Raw genomic sequence first — 15,756 nt, 5'->3', positions numbered from 1 at the left:
GCATCCGGAGGATATTAATTTATACCTTTGGGGCCTTGTTAACTTCTTATGAATCTGATACCGCACTGAGATGCCAATTTTTTGCTTGAATGCTGAAGCTGTGCCAAGCCGTGCTGCTTTACTGTCTGGTTGGAAGTAAGACAGCCTGCTTCATTAGAGAAACTTTCACAGACACCAAATACGCCATCAGCTTTATAACGTGTGTCCTCATGCCACCAGCGCTATCATTTTCAGCCACCATTTTCACCTCAACTGCAAATTTTCCAGCGCGATACATCAACGCGTACGGCAATTCCAGCAGGGTTGCTGGACGACCGCTCTGACACGGGTTTTGCCAAGCCTAGGTGCTGCTGAACGCAGAATGAAGGCTCGGTGCGGCTGTGGTTTTGCTGAACGCTTCCCGGCTGCCGCGTTCTCACCTTCGCACTAGAGCTGCGTAGTCCGAGGCCACCTCAGCCAGGAGACAGGCCTCAGACAATACCCCTGGTCTCGGGACGCCAACCTCCAGTTCCTGCCTTCACTGTGCCCTCCTAACCCTTGCCTTCAGTGGGAGACCTTGGTTTAGGTTTCACCCATTCTCCACTGTGTAAAACAAGTGCTTTTGTGCCGTGTTCTGCCTCGGTGTCCACAGAGCAGGGACAAAACCCTTCAGAGGTGCCTCCTCGGTCACCTTTCTCAGCTCTGAGCTCCCTTTCAGGCACCAGCTCCCCTCCTCTCCCTCTTTTTTGTCCCTCTGCCTCCCTTTTGTCCCTCTCCATCTTTGCACTTTCTCACAGCTGTGTAAATACCTTTACCAAGCTCTCTGTTCCCACCCTGGAGGTGCTCCCTGCTCACATCCTAGTGCTCTGCACGCACATTTGAACAACTTGTTTCCCTTAAAGCTGCCGTCTGCCTGCCTGCCTTCCTTCCTTGGGCCCAACATTTGTTGCCGAGATGTAGTTTTTGCCCTTTTCCACGGCCCGCGAACACCTCACGATGAAGCAGCAGCACAAAGGTGACAGAGACCGAGCTAAAACCCGCAGGCGGGGCCTGGCGGCGGCGACGGACCCGGGGGTAACGCACGGCGCCCAGCCGGTTCCCCGCTGAGGTAACAACCGGCCGGCGGGGCTGGTTCAGGGGCTCGGCGGAGCCGCGGCCAGGCGGAACGCGGCCCCACGGCCCGGCGCGGCGGCGGCGGCGGGGAGGCGAGGGGAGGCCGGTCCCTTCCGTCAGGGCCGGGCTTCCGGGCGATCAGGTGACGGCGGCCGCCGGCGGGGGAGCGGCTCGGGGCGGCTGCGGGGAGCGGCGAGACTCGCCGGTGAGCCGAGCCCAGCGGATCCCGGCTGGTGGCGGGGGACGGAGCGGGTGGGCGAGGCCGGGCGGCGGCTTTGAGGCGCGAAGGGAGCGGGCCGGGGCCGCGCCGTGCCCGGGGCCGCTGGAAGGCCGGAGCCCGTCGGCAGCGAGCGGGGCGGGGGCGGACCGAGCGGGGCGGAGGCGCCGCGGGAGCCCCGGCCTCGGCCAGCCCCGGCTGCGGGCCCCGTGCCCCGGCGGGCCCGGACTGTGCCGCCCGCGCTGCCGGAGCTCCGGGCTGGGGCTCGCCGCCGCCTGCGAGGGTTTTCCCCTGAAATCCCCGGGCTGAGCGGGCGGGTGGTGCCGACCCCCTCCCTCCCTCCCTCCCTGCAGGGAGAAGCGCCCGATTCCCCTCCGGTACGTGCCTGGCTCCGGGCACGGTCGCACCGCGTTAGCTTCTGGTACATGCCATTATCGTTCTAATTTTTTTCTGTTGGGAATTGCTTATTATTTCTTGAACCACATCATAACTATTTTGTTTTATTTCTACATTTCGCCACTAACCTGGTTAGCCCACTTAAAGGGTATTTAATGTTTTACATAACACTCCAAACCAGGAAAATGCTCAGGAGGTATTACCCAACTGGTTATATCGGTTTTCTTTTCTTTTTTTTTTTTTCTCCTTTGGACTTTATGAGGTAAGAGGATAAAATCTTTGTCTCAAGATTTGTGCAGCATGTTCTTGGAGCCTATGTTATACTTTTACAGAATGGTTAAAAAGAATTACTTTAATCACTTGGTTTTTTTGATAGTTTGTAAGAATGTCTTGTATTTGCGAGGTATATCAAATCCTCAGAGTTGCCAAGACAGCCTTTCACAGGGCCCTTCTCCTGGAAGCAGCAGCTGTAGCGCAGACGTATGTTGCAGAATCCCAATTAATGAAATGAGGCCAAGCAAGGGCACGTTGGCCTGTCAGGCGAATGGCTGATTTCACAAGACTATGTAATCACACAGACCTGTGTGTCGTGACCACTTCATTTGTGGTAACACTAAAAAGCAGGTACATGATGCTGTCCAGGCTATGGGAAGTGAAAAGATGAACTCAGGAAATGTTTCCGAGGCGTTAAAATGTTACATGTTCGGGAGACAGAATAGAGTAAAAAGGTAGTGAGAGGTAAATGTGTATTTAATGACTAACAGTAGGACTTCAGTCACGTATTTGCTAAGAACATCTAAAAATGACTGTCGAAAAGTAAACGTACTTTCTTCTAGGCACTGTCAACAATTACCAGCTAAGGTTACCTGTTACTTTTACTCTAAGTCCAGGCAATAGTAATAGGTTAAGAATCTGATTTTTGTTAAACTCATGAGTGGATGTATTTATATAAACTCTGAGTAATATTTTTAGATTTAGACAGAGTTTCTAATGTTTATAAACATTAGTTTATAAGTAGTGATAAGAAAATAACCTGACTAGTTTTCCTTTCAATTTAAACAGCAAGAAGTTCAGAAACTAAATCAGAACTTGTTTCTCAAACAAATTAGACTTGAATTGTTTCAGTTATCCTAGATAAAATAAGATTCATTAGGAAAGATACGTGGCAAAGTGTCTTTCTAGTGGAATTTTATATTCAACAACGCATTTCCTTTTATTTCATTATTATGTCTTAGATATCACAAAGAGGAATAACTTTGGGTTTTATTAATAAACTAGCCTATATCCTCACCAGAAATTTTTCTTATTGCTCATGAAAGAAGATTAAAAAGTAAATACTTCAAACATCCTAATGTTGTAGTGCTGTGAACATGTATTTACAACTGTTTCGTACAGATGACATTCGCCTCGAATTTATATTCCCCCTCTCTCAGGTTGAATTATCGTTCACCTGCTGTGTTTCCAATGGATTTTTTTTTTTTTTTTTTTGGTATGGTTTAACTTACAGTACAAACTCTGCCAGTCTGTCTTGAAGTGTTTCTCTTGCGTTTTTAGAGTCAGGTCAGTGTACTTTGGCAAATGCCGTCAATTTTCATTTGCTGAGTTCAGAAACGTGGTCTTTTACAGTGGCCATTGGGCTTGCATTTTCCTGGTGTGCAGTTTCTCCCACTAGATTTATAGATCCAGGTTTTTAAAGTATTCGAGTAAAATTTCTTTCTCATTGCCTGTTAGTGGGATTTATACACAGTATTTATACACAGTACATAGACCTTACCAGTTCCCTGCACTTACTTCTTTCACGGACCTCCTGTGCTCTCAGTTGTCATGAAGCATTCAGGTCCCAGCGTTCGATCTGCTTCTTGGAGGTCCAGTTCCGCCAGCTCTTTCAGCCATTCTTATTCTTTAGGAAACTCAGTGGGATTTGTGCTGGATCCCTAAATGTGTATCTTCACTTTCATGTCCTCTTCACGCTCCACCAGACTTTTTTTGTTTAGGAAGACTACTTGAAAATGGGTTCTTTGATCTGAATCATTCATCTGTTGCCATTCTTGATTCTTGGATGTAGTAAATATCAGTGATTCAGTCATTTGCAGAACAACTTGTTGGGATATCATAGGGGTCATGATTTAAACAGCTAATAGAGGTGGCTTTTAAGTAACAAAGATACTGTTTTCCTGTAAATACCTAGAAAGCAAGAAAGAAAAAGAAAATCTTTGAATGCTTGCAGTTAGATCACAGCTGATTTTTATATCCTTTCACTTATTTTGTTTGCTACTTATTGTGTCTAGGGTTGATTTGGAGACCTGATCTAAAGGACAAGGATTTAGCAAAGCTGGACTGGCATCTCTAAATTCTGTTTACTTAACCCCAGAACTCATGTTATATCCGAGTGTATTCACAGCCTTCCTGCTGAACTCTAAATCAAAATGAAAATGGGCTTGGTTTAGCCTGTTGTCTTTGTGGTTGGTTGGGTTTTTTTCAGCTTGTAGTTTGCATGTGGTTTGTTGGTTTCGTTGGTTTTTTTCCCCTAAAAAGTTTTATCTCAGAGTTTAAGCGGTTCAAGTGACATTTCAACAATTTTGAGCTTGTTCTACACTCGGAACAAACTGAATTCGCAGTTGAACTGCTACTTTAGGATTCACAGACTGCACTCACAAGTGACACAATATATGATTACCAAATGTAAGTTTAGTCATTGGATGGTGTTTCACGCTTGCAGCTTTGTGTATGTGCAGCATGATTTGGAGATGAACAGACCCCAACAGCACTTGTTATAGACCTAGTTATATTAAACAGTATGCCACGGACAAGAGCACATGTTTGAGAAGGCTTTTCAGGATAAGACTGATTATTTTTATTGTTGTGTTTTGGTATGGTTTTGATATTTTAAATTGCGATATCCTAATAGGTTATCAGGCCCAATCAGCCTGTGGAGAAATAATCGGGAGAGGATCCCAGTACAGATTAAGGAATGGCCACCTTCTACGAGAATAGATTCAGTGCCTATTGCGTTACATCATTTTGATCTTCCTTCTGTCTCAGCCATCTTTATTCCATTACATTACTAATATTGCTATGGATTTCTTTATCATCCTTCATAACTTAATGATTTATTTATTTTTCATAGTTACTAAAAACTAAGAGTTATTTGCGTGTTTGTGGAGATACAGATTTTATCTTTTTGATGAGTCCCCAGATTTCTGGTGTTAAATATATGGAATGTAATTTGGAAAAAAGGACCTTTTTTTCCACATTAGTTTTAGGGGCACAGAAATTCATTTATGTGCCTCTTACACGTGTTTTCTTTGTGTTATGTGCCAAGATAAGAGCCAGACGTTTCTTGTGCCCTTTCCATAAAATGATGTCAATGTGTTGAACTCCTTAGTTTTAAGGAGGTTTTTTTGATGTTGATATCAATTCCCAGCAAATATATATAGGTCCAAGTTGCTAAGTTTTCAAGCATTAAACTACTGAGCAAGATAGGCTGAAGATTCTGGTAGTAAGGATGTGTGAAAAATCCAAGCGTCTTTAGCGTATAGTTTGTGGGCTGGCAGCATTTACCATCTGCCTTGAACTAACAGGAATTTTAATTTTGTACAATGAACTGTGTTGCTGCTGAGTGTAAATGAAGTCATGGCGTGAAATGCTCGGAGTCAGCAGTGCTGAAAGCAATGTATGTTGAAGCACAGCATCTGCGAATACAAAGCTGCCCTTCTGGGACACTGTGCAAAATGATGTAACTGAGTGAAAAAGCTCTGCAAAAATATATTTCGCTTGCTGTAATTGGGTCTCTTCATTGCAATACCTTCGTGAACCTGGAGTACGATGCTTTCTTGACCCTGCAGTGAGATTGTATTGTATGAAAAAAGCTAGAGATACTGAGGTTTTATTTTGCTGCTCCACACCTGTGCTTTGGCAGTGCTACAAAGAGGGAACACTAAGGAAAGCCTTTAATGCTTGCAGGGTAAGTTTGCAAAAAAAATTAGCTTCTGAAAAATTCAGGTTGCCCTTTTTAAAATGCTTAACTGTTTGTACACTTGCAAAAAGTTCAGATAATCACCTGCTTCTTTCTCACAGTCTTACTTAAGTATTCATATCCTTGCAGCAGCAACATGATGTCAGAGTTTCATGAAAAGCACAGTGGAATATTTTAAACATTTTTGGTTTGTTGAATTAATTTCTGTAACTGCTGAAACTCTCTTAGTTCTTGGATTAAAAATCTTGCACTGGTAAAAGTGTTTGTTTCTGGAAATGTAAATGCCTTGTCCTGAGCCTCAAAGTTTTAGGAACTGTAGAATTTGCATATCAAGGAATTATACTGTAGAGGTTGTTGCTACTGAAATAAAATAAATGGGGTTCTTTGATAAATGTGATGATGTTAATGAGAGGTGAAAACATGTAAGTAAAATGAAAGCACATTAAAGTAAAATTTTTAGTACTTCTGCATGAATACTAGATTAGAAATGTTTGATAGTCATATCAACACACTGCTGTGATGGCAGCAATGTACTGCTGATGAGACAAATCAAGTACCGAGCCACCTTTGCTTGCCATTATTATCATTAATATCCAAACTAATGAACACTGAACTTGAGACTATGTATGAAGTCAGTCTGTCCAAACTCTGAATTGCTTCATGATTAAATCCTATTTCAGACTGCATTCACAGTTTTAACTTGTATTGAATTTTTGGAAGAGCATGTATGACTAGGTGAGCTCATTCTTCTCATAGCAAATGGCATTTATGAGGAAATACAATGGTTTGCTTTTGGCAGTGGATGTCACTTGCTTATCAGTAACTTTAAAATACAGGTCACATATCAGCCAGGTCATACTTCAGGACTTTCAAGTAGCTTAGTTTCTAAAAAAATATCCCTCTTGGCTACGTTAAACTAAAACCATCAACAATAGGATTCAAGTGCTTCTTAGATAAATTACTACCAGTTTGAAACAGGACAAGAATGCAATGTTCTAATGCCAAAAAGTTTGTTATTTACTTTTTTTCCCTTTCTCACTGCTAGGATTCCAACAGGATAATTTTCTTGACCTTCTGTCTGGGTAGTTCTTGAGGATGGCAAGCAAAGGACCCACAACTTCTGCATCAACAAAGAACTCCAGTACTGGAGGGACCAGTGGCAGCAGTAGCAGTAATGGTGCTGGGGAGAACGCTAATCAGGACAACACTTTTGAATGTAACATCTGTTTAGACACTGCCAAGGATGCAGTCATCAGCTTGTGTGGACATCTCTTCTGGTAAGTACTCAAGCTGTCACAGGTAAACCAGAACACCATATATCTCTCTGATCACATAAAAGGAATTTTTATAATTCTAGATGTCAAATAAAATGTCTCGTATAAAATGAGTAAGGACGGTAGTTTTGATTTAGGAGCAATTTGGTTTTGCTCCTCAGCTGATTTTTTTCTGTGCTCATGTTCCAGGGAGTGGGTTTCTTGCATCTTAAACTTCTTATACTTCTGGTTTATTTTGTAGAAGCAAAGAAATGAGCATAGCCACATAGAGAGTTCTGTGTTCCTTGATACTGCTTGGTTATGTGTGTTATTTTCCTTGTGCTGTCTGGTCTAGCACAGGTATCTTGTTCAGACCTAAATTCCTTTCTAACCACTGTATACCTAAACCTGCATTTGAAACTAGGTTCTGGAGGCCAAATTGTAGTTTTCATACTTCCTACAAGCTTGCTCTTTTTTTCCTTTGAAACCACTAAATAAAATAATTAGATAACAAGCTTTTACACGTGGGCTCTTTCTCTTTCCGTGGTATTGCAGTTGTAATACTAACTTTTCAGTTCTTTGATCTGACATAGGAATGTGTCGCACAAATACAGTAAGCATGCAGCATTTCTTATTTGGGTAACTTGGTCTAGAATATACTCTTTTCTTGAATGTTAAGAAGTTATTAAGGATTGATGTGGCCAAATGTGGTGGGTTTTTTGGTATATTTTACACAATAGGCTAAATTATGCTCTTTAATAAAAAGAGGCCTAAAAGAGCATTTATTTTCTGTGTGAATGTATGTAACATCTGAAAATCCAGGGTTTTATTCTAGGAGAAGATGGAAAATCACGTGCTGATGGCGTGTCAAGATAAAGCTAGGTTAAATTATTGCACAAGAGGATTTGGAAGAATGGAACCTTAAAAAATAGCGTCTGTCTTGTGTGAATAGTGTTGTCAAGACCACTTTGAAAGCAGATGGCTGCTTAGCAGTTTTATCTCGTAGCTTGCTTGTTTATCTTCCACCTTTTTTTAAGTTGCCATATTAATTTAATCTTAAGAGTAGTACTGCATAATGGGAGCTTCTCTGCCCTGAGCAGCTGGGTCTGATCTCAATAGCTGACCCTGCTCTGAGCGTCAGGTTGGACTCGAGGCCACCTGAAGTACTGTCCAGCTTGAATTATTCCATGATTCTGTGAATGTGTCACGATGTTTTAGCTGAATGTCCCTTGCATGACTTCTTTTATCCTGAAGTCTCATCACTTGACATCTTCCTCATCTGCATCTTAGCTCAGGGGTATCTCTTCATGGTATCAGAAGAGAAAATCTGTACAGTAAACACTAAGATTAATAAAGCCTCTGTATGGGCCTTTGGTATGGATGAGGACCCAGGGATCAAAGGTGATATGCAGAGAATTACGTTAGCAACTTAATCAGATTGCGTAACCTGAAAAGACCAGTGGAGATCGGTCTTGGGCTGTGCTTTCAAAAATTATTTTAATGGGAGGTTATGGAACTGGCCCAGCTGGATTCCAGGATTCTGTTGTCTCCAAGCTGTGCCATCCGTGGTATACTTCATACATATTCAGATCGAGTTGTCAGTAACTAATTCTATTTTCCCTTCTTTTTCTGCTCTGTGAACAAATTATCCTGGGAATGCTCACAGTTGGCCTTGTTTACACCAGGTAAGACAGGTTTCCTTTTACTTTGTCTTTCATCAGCTCCTGTTACTCAGTAAAGCCCTTGGTTCTCTGGAGTATCCCCTCTTCTCAAATGTGCTTCTTTCTCTCCTGGGCAATTGCAACCTGCTAATGCAACTTCATGCGCAACACCCTGCAATCTGCTCTTTCAGCAAAAAGAAAACTTAGCTTCTGATCCACTTGCTTCCTGCTTTTGAGTTTCTTAAACACTGAGTATTCCCAGTTTTGGTAGGAGAATTACTGTAGGCAGTTCACAGGGGTTTAGTCTGCAGGCTTAAGTGCTGAGTGTACTTCTCTTTGCATATGTAGTGGTTTATGTTGTGGTACCATTATAGAAAAGATAGATGAAAGGAGGGCATCTGCGCTAGCCCTTGGCCTAAACAGTACCAACAGCCCAGTATATTTCTTCATATTTTACTCCAGTGCAGTTCTGAATGTGTACACATCAGTAAGTGGATCATACCAGAACAATTGCCAAAATGACAGCTCCACTTTGGAGAGTACTTGTCACTTAGAATGTTTTGCTCCGTGGCTTTCTGAGAAATTGCTAAAGCCTCTCTGCCTGGCTGCAAGTGAGGTTTGCATGTTGTTGTTTTCATGGTCTTTTACTAGTTTTCTTGTAATTTCCTTTCTTTTAGTGGCTAGAGACCAGGCCAAATAGACAAGTGTGTCCTGTATGCAAAGCAGGAATCAGTCGAGATAAAGTTATTCCTCTGTATGGAAGAGGTAGCACCGGGCAACAGGACCCCAGGTAAGAAACCCAAATACAACTACTTTTGTGTGAAAACTAAAGATGAAACTTTTAGTTTAAGGTCTTAAGATGAAACTATCAAAGTGCAGGATTCGTAATATGAAATGCTTTGTCAAAAGACAGGTAGAACTGACATTCCTGCCAAGTATTTCTGGCTTTTTCAGGGCCTGTGTTTGCACACCTTGTTTCTTGTTCAACTGGCAATTTATTTTCATTTGAATTGGGTGTTAATTATCAGTTACAAGTGGCAGATTGCAATGAATGTTATCTGACTGGAGAAGCTTGTATAAAATGTTCGTGTCCTCGGTTTCTAGCCTTTGCAATGGCATTTTGTTATTTAAAAGTGCAGTATCGTAATTCAGCGATGTGATGCTGAAGATTCATAAGCCGGTTGGTCTGCCCGCTCACACACTGCCTCCAGCTCTGCTGCAGCATGGCCCTGTGAGAGCGTGCTCTGTGTCTGTTCTGTCTTATTAGCCAGGCTATTGCAGATACTATTGCCAGGTATCCTTGCACTTGAGCTAATTTCACAACCTCCTGCAGAGAGAAAACTCCACCACGACCCCAAGGACAGAGACCTGAACCAGAGAATAGAGGGGTAAGTGAAAAAACAAGCTCAAGCAGATAAGTTGTTTTTATCGATGGTGATACCTATTAATCCTGGAGGACATAATGTGTGCATGAGATCCTGTGTCTTACGTTTCTTGCTCGCCCCCAGTAGGTTATTCGTGAATAATTGATAGCTGTGGTGTGGCAGAAAACTCCTTTCCTATGGTACTTTTTAGCATCCCAAAGAATGGGCCAACTGGAATCGTGCTTCATGAAAACAGCCCTGTGGGCATCACCAGAAATGTTTTTCATACTTGATCATTCTTCACATATAAATACAAGGAACACTTTGCTTTGAAAATTCTTTGTGGAAGTATATTTCTGTCAAACTATATTTGTCATGGAAATATCTAATCCATGCGTGAACTTACTTTTTTGGCACTGGCACCTGCTTCTAGCATTTCTATGGGATGTTACTGTACCATGGCATTACAAGCAAAAAAATGTAGATATCTGTGAATTTGAAGAGGGATCTGTGGTTTTGTTAAGGAGATCATATAGAGTGAATGTAAACAGCAGCTGGCATAGGTTGAACAGACGTGGGAGTAGCCAGTAGGACAGACCACGGTGTTCTTTAGCACAGTGGCAGTGAGCATGACCTGATGAAACAATTGCATATTTCCATGTAACTCAGCCTGGGATCCTCAGAGAGCATTTGTATACCTCATGCTTCAAGCAAACAACTCTGCTGGGTGTGATTAAGGAACATTTCTGTATTGAGTGTATTGGGAGCTCAGTTCTGTCTCACTAGGGAGTTGACACCTTATTAAATCAGCTGCTATACCTTGTTTGAACCTTTTAGCTGGTGCTGCTGTAAGTCAGAGGAATCTGGTACGAAGATACGGCAGTAGTGATGCTGCCCTCTTATTTCCTACATGTGTAGGACCTGCCGTACAAAGTCCTTTGCCATTCCTGGTAGTTAATGGCAAAATGCTTGAGAAGAGTCATAGTCAAAAGATTAACTCCTTAAATCAAGGATGAACCCAGAAATGTCTGGCTTTTATTATATGAGTGAAATCATCTTTGTCCTCCCACTGTTTGGAAGTGGTAGACCAGAGGGGCTTTCAGAATTAGTGTTGCTGTTTTAAATCTGAGACAAGAGGACAGTTTACTGGATTACAGAACATGGTGACTGAGAGTTCTGCACAGTTCTTAAACATGATGCAACTACTTAGATTCATATACAGTTGGTTCTCAAATAGTACACTGCTTTTATACAGTAGGATTCATCTTGATTGAGACTTATCTTTTGACTCGATGTGGTATTTTAGTCTGGATCCCATAGGGGTCAATGTTGTTGCATTGTAACTCTTCCTTTTTCCTCCTTTCCTTGTATCTTGCATTCCTGACCCAGATGACTTTATCTGCCAACTTAATTAGAGTCCCCCTGGTAAATTATTATTATTTTTTTTTACTGTTCTTCTCTGTACTGCTCTATGCATCCCACTGGCAATTTATCACTTTACTGAATGTTTAAATAATGCACGTGTATCATGAAAATCAATGCAGATTATTTTTTTACAATGCCTTTCTTATAGTTATATGGCAAGTAGCTATTGATACGGAGTTATGAATACGTTGTTAAGACATTCTAAATAGAATTGGTAATGTTGATTTTGATATATTGTCGGATATATACTAATTTAAGTTGACAAACATTACAGAAAAGCTTTTGTTAATTTGTGGCCTTCCAGGCAAGAACTGCGGTTCCTAGTTTTCATTTTCTCAAACTTTTGGGTTGCTCTGACAAGTTTGCTACTGTGTGAAATGTTTTAAAATGAGGAGAACTAAGGAGGTATTTAACAATAGTGTGTCAGACTGAAAGTCGTCAGACAGCATGATAATCCTTCAGCCGTAGGGAAGCCAGTGAGAGGGAACATCTACACTTTTACAAAACATTCTGAAATAGGCTTTTGAATGATCGGTACCTTTTTTCTCTTATGTTGCTTTGTTCTTTGCAGGGATTCCAGGGCTTTGGGTTTGGTGATGGTGGCTTCCAAATGTCATTCGGAATTGGGGCGTTTCCCTTTGGTATATTTGCAACAGCATTCAACATAAACGACGGGCGACCTCCTCCAGGTACCATGCATCCTATCTTCCCAAGAGTCCTATCACAAACAGATGTTTTACAAACTCCCTTGTAACTTTTAAACAAATAGCCTGCTAAATGACAAAACTTTCTAAACAATAAAGTAAATCAGTGTTGTAAATAGAAACACAAAATGAGGGAAAACACCCAGTAAATGGCATAGGAATTACGAGAAACATAAACACATTCTTCATGTCACACCTGTGTTGCCAAGGACCTGTGCTGTCCTTGGGTCAAATTAACTTGCCTATTAACTACACTTCAGTGTCCACTGAAAATTCATGTGGAGGAGTGACTGAGCTAAGGAGTATGTAAATATACATTGTTGTAACAGCCATAATTTAACCAACTCCTTTATCTGCTTTTCATCTGTGGATTCAATACAGCAGTTCCAGAAAGGCACGGCTTGAGCTTTAGACTTGTGTGCCTTTCAGTAGTTCTCTTGGCCAAGGCTACACACACCATTTGACAGTTTTACCATTTCCTTCTTCAGAGATGTTTCACATTGATGGGGAGGAGCGCTCAGGTAGAGGTGGTGAAGTTCCATAGGATGGAAACAGTGAACTTAGCTCAGCAGTGAACTAAGCAGTGAACTTGGCTCAGCACTGTCCCCAGAAGTACTCCCGGCAGACCTGCCTGTACTCTGGCACTTGGAGCTGCCTGCTGCTATTAGTCATGAGCAGGTTTACCACCAGTCCTGCTTCAGGGAGCTGATGTCTTCCTTCTGATCTTCCAATATGGCTGGCTGGTCTGAGGGTAGGAAATAGCAACAGTTTCTCACCAAGTAGATTCCTTGCATAGCTTTCAATTTATGAATGTACTATGTTCAGAATGCACACAATTCTGGAGAAGAGGAAGGAGCTGAACTGTGGTTTTTTTACTTGCTGTTTTCCAGCTGTTCCAGGGACTCCTCAATATGTGGATGAGCAATTCCTGTCCCGCCTCTTCCTGTTTGTGGCTCTGGTGATAATGTTCTGGCTGTTGATTGCATAAATCTTTTCCATTATTCTGTATATTCATGGCCAGCAAGGCCACTGAAACAGTTACAAACTGCACCCCCATCCCATTTTAAACCTCTTGGTGTCTGGTTCCATAGCTAACTATGGGCTTCAGGAATTGGTGCTGCCACAGCACAATGAGGAATCTCGTATTTTGCACCAGAGTTGGAAATTAGACATCGGTTAAAAAGCCTGTTTCAGCTCAGCTATCTTGTACAACAGATTCCTGCCACAAACCGTGGGCCTAGCTTTGAGCTCTGCTCCTAAAAGGAGTGCTGCTTTGAAATCCTGTGCCAATCAGCGACACCAGGTTTATGTGAAAGACAGTTGCCTCAAGGTAGACTGGGCAGGTAAGGAAAATTCTACAGTGTGATCAGTATCTCGTCCGTGGCAACCACAATGGATCTGCCAGAGCTGCGGATGTTATCGAACATCTTCACATCAACATCCAGCCTTCTTCAGGAAATCATCTGCAGCACTGCTGAAACTCTGGGCACAGCACGTGATGCAAATGGAACCAGGTTTGGAGACTTTTCTCTTCTTGCTGTTATTTTCCGGCGTGATGGAAAACCCCTCCAGAAGCGGTTCTAATGGCTGTTAGAAGAAGGGATACAAATTTATGCTGCAATTTTTTTAAAGCCTGAATTTGCTGGAGCCAGACACTGGAAGATTCTCTCCTTGTGGAGCCGGGTGGGGTTGCCGAACAGTACGGCGCACCTGTCTGCCTCACCCAGCCCAGTTCCTCACTGACAAAACAGTGTTGTCTTCCTTGGTTCTGCGCAGCAGCCTGTGGCTGCCCTCATGGGTAATCCCCTCCCAACCTTGTCACTGTAGCTACATTTATTCTTCCCAAGGCTTTGTGACTTTCTACGCAAGATCATGTACTCCAAATAAAATCCTATTACAGATCGGAGGCCAGCTTGTTTGGGGAGAGGAACAAAAGGCATCTTTACGTGAGTTTTGGGGTTAAACTTGTCATACTGTAAAACTATACAGGAGGAAAAATGAGATCCTGCCTTTGCTGGCACATGCCACAGTAGGGAACATCTGGAAGAGCTTCTCTCTACAGGTGCATACAGCTACTCCATGCTACAGCAGAATGACTATAGTGCAAGAGTCTCTGCAGTATCTACCAAAGATATTAATTTGAAGTGCTGGAGGAGACCACAACCATTTACGTGCTGAGGGGAAAATATTTCAGAAGGTGAGCACTCTGTAGCTGTTCTGGAATCCTGTTGGGTGTACAGCTTTAAAGAGTACTCCTGATGAATTTGTGTAGATTCCTTCAGAACAGCAGATAGGAGAGATTCCCTAGCAAGATAAACAGTTCTCATATTTCTCTGGCTAGGCAATTCAAATTTTTTTTCTCTTATTGTTTTTAGATTATTTTGATTCAGATTGCTGATAGTCATAATGATTTCCTGCAAGATGAATATTGTGACTTCCCTGACAATAGACAAACAACTGACAAAACAAATCAATTCATAGAAACTTTGTTTCAATGGCTAGGGTTTTTCTAGGGTATGGATGAGGTTCCTGGGCAGGACACCTTAATTAATTGTTGTAGAAGCTTATTTATGTAACTATAAACTCTTCACTTTTTAGTATCAAGACAGAGGATGACTGAAGTTTAGCTTGCCTACCTCCAAAATTCATTCTGGCAAGTAGAATGTTGCAAAGCTTCTGTGGTGTTTTACCATATCTAGTCAAATTTATACCCGACTCGATGATAATCTGGCAGAATATATTGCTCAACTATAGTTGAAGCGGTGCTTCAACTTTTGTTGCATGGCACTTTTGAGAAGCTCAACTTCTTCTGCATATGGCTCTTCTCAAGTGCATGACTTGGTGACTAGGACCTTTTCTGCGAGAAAGGCTATTTATTGCATTCTTAGAAGCAACTGGCTGTAGTACAATGTCGCAGCTTTGACTTCCTTTCATGAGCAGGCAGCACCACCTGCTGATGGAAAGGGAAAGTTCGTGTGAGAGTGAAAGGGGGATGGTTTTCCTTCTTTTTGTATTGAGAAACTCCATGCTAAGAGCAGAGGTTACCCAGGGAGGAGCAGGGTATCCCTTTAGAGCCTTTTTCTGATAAAGAGGACAGAAAAGTGACTGTAATAGGTTCAAGAGGTATTGAAACTTATTTAACTAACAATTGTTTTAAAATACAGAATTTTAATGGCTTTGGGTTTTTTTTCCGTCTATTGGTGAGAGACAGAATGGATTTAGACGGTGGCTGCAGAAACATGACTGAGAGTCCTTGTTTTCTGGCAATCCAAGAATGACATAGTCTAAAAGTGTTAACGCTTTTGTTCCTACCTTTTTCTTGGTGTGCTTTTTGTATCGTACCACTTCCCCTCCTTGTACTCAGACTGCACACAGCCCATAAAGGCTCGTTTAGTGCATTACCATTACTGTTCACTAATTTTCACTGTTGTGAAAGTGATTTAGAATTAAAAAATGGTTTTACATTGACCTGGAGTGCGCTGCCCTTCCTTTCTGCTTCGTGGACGGACTGAGGTAAGGCGAGGTGCCTGCCCGAGCCTTACCTCGAGGACGAGGAGCGGAGGAGGCGGTTGCCGGTCCGCGCCTCAGGAAGCGGGAGGGACGGGCCCCGCTTCTCCCTCACCGGGCGGCGGGGCCGGGCCGGGCCCAGCGGCGGCAGCTACCGCCCG

At 42.5% G+C, this 15,756-nt stretch overlaps 1 protein-coding gene across 3 annotated transcripts; it reads left to right on the top strand.

The window, feature by feature from the left end:
- The first annotated feature begins 903 nt into the window (after positions 1–903).
- RNF185 (ring finger protein 185) lies at positions 904–15,556 on the top strand. 3 transcript variants are annotated; one of them, XM_063351272.1, is made up of 7 exons: positions 904–1,087; positions 6,727–6,958; positions 8,601–8,619; positions 9,273–9,385; positions 9,929–9,983; positions 11,956–12,073; positions 12,979–15,556. In XM_063351272.1, the coding sequence occupies exons 2-7, from the start codon at positions 6,777–6,779 to the stop codon at positions 13,074–13,076; spliced, it is 585 nt and encodes a 194-aa protein (XP_063207342.1). In that variant the 5' UTR covers positions 904–1,087; positions 6,727–6,776; the 3' UTR covers positions 13,077–15,556. The 3 variants fall into 3 exon arrangements, with proteins under 3 accessions (XP_063207342.1, XP_063207340.1, XP_063207341.1); XM_063351270.1 differs by lacking the exon at positions 904–1,087 and adding an exon at positions 1,159–1,297; XM_063351271.1 differs by lacking the exon at positions 904–1,087 and adding an exon at positions 1,227–1,344.
- Positions 15,557–15,756: the final 200 nt, after the last annotated feature.

The sequence above is a fragment of the Chroicocephalus ridibundus genome, chromosome 13 (genome assembly GCF_963924245.1).
Source record: "Chroicocephalus ridibundus chromosome 13, bChrRid1.1, whole genome shotgun sequence".
NCBI lineage: Eukaryota > Metazoa > Chordata > Aves > Charadriiformes > Laridae > Chroicocephalus > Chroicocephalus ridibundus.
The sequence above is the reverse complement of the archived record's forward strand: the minus strand, read 5'-3'. Positions and strand labels throughout refer to the sequence as shown.

Coding starts and splice junctions, on each gene's coding strand:
- RNF185 (XM_063351272.1), top strand. CDS start 6,777: ATGGCAAGCAAAGGACCCACAACTTCTGCATCAACAAAGAACTCCAGT. Junction 9,386..9,928: donor ACCGGGCAACAGGACCCCAG/GTAAGAAACCCA, acceptor AACCTCCTGCAG/AGAGAAAACTCCACCACGAC. Junction 9,984..11,955: donor CTGAACCAGAGAATAGAGGG/GTAAGTGAAAAA, acceptor TGTTCTTTGCAG/GGATTCCAGGGCTTTGGGTT.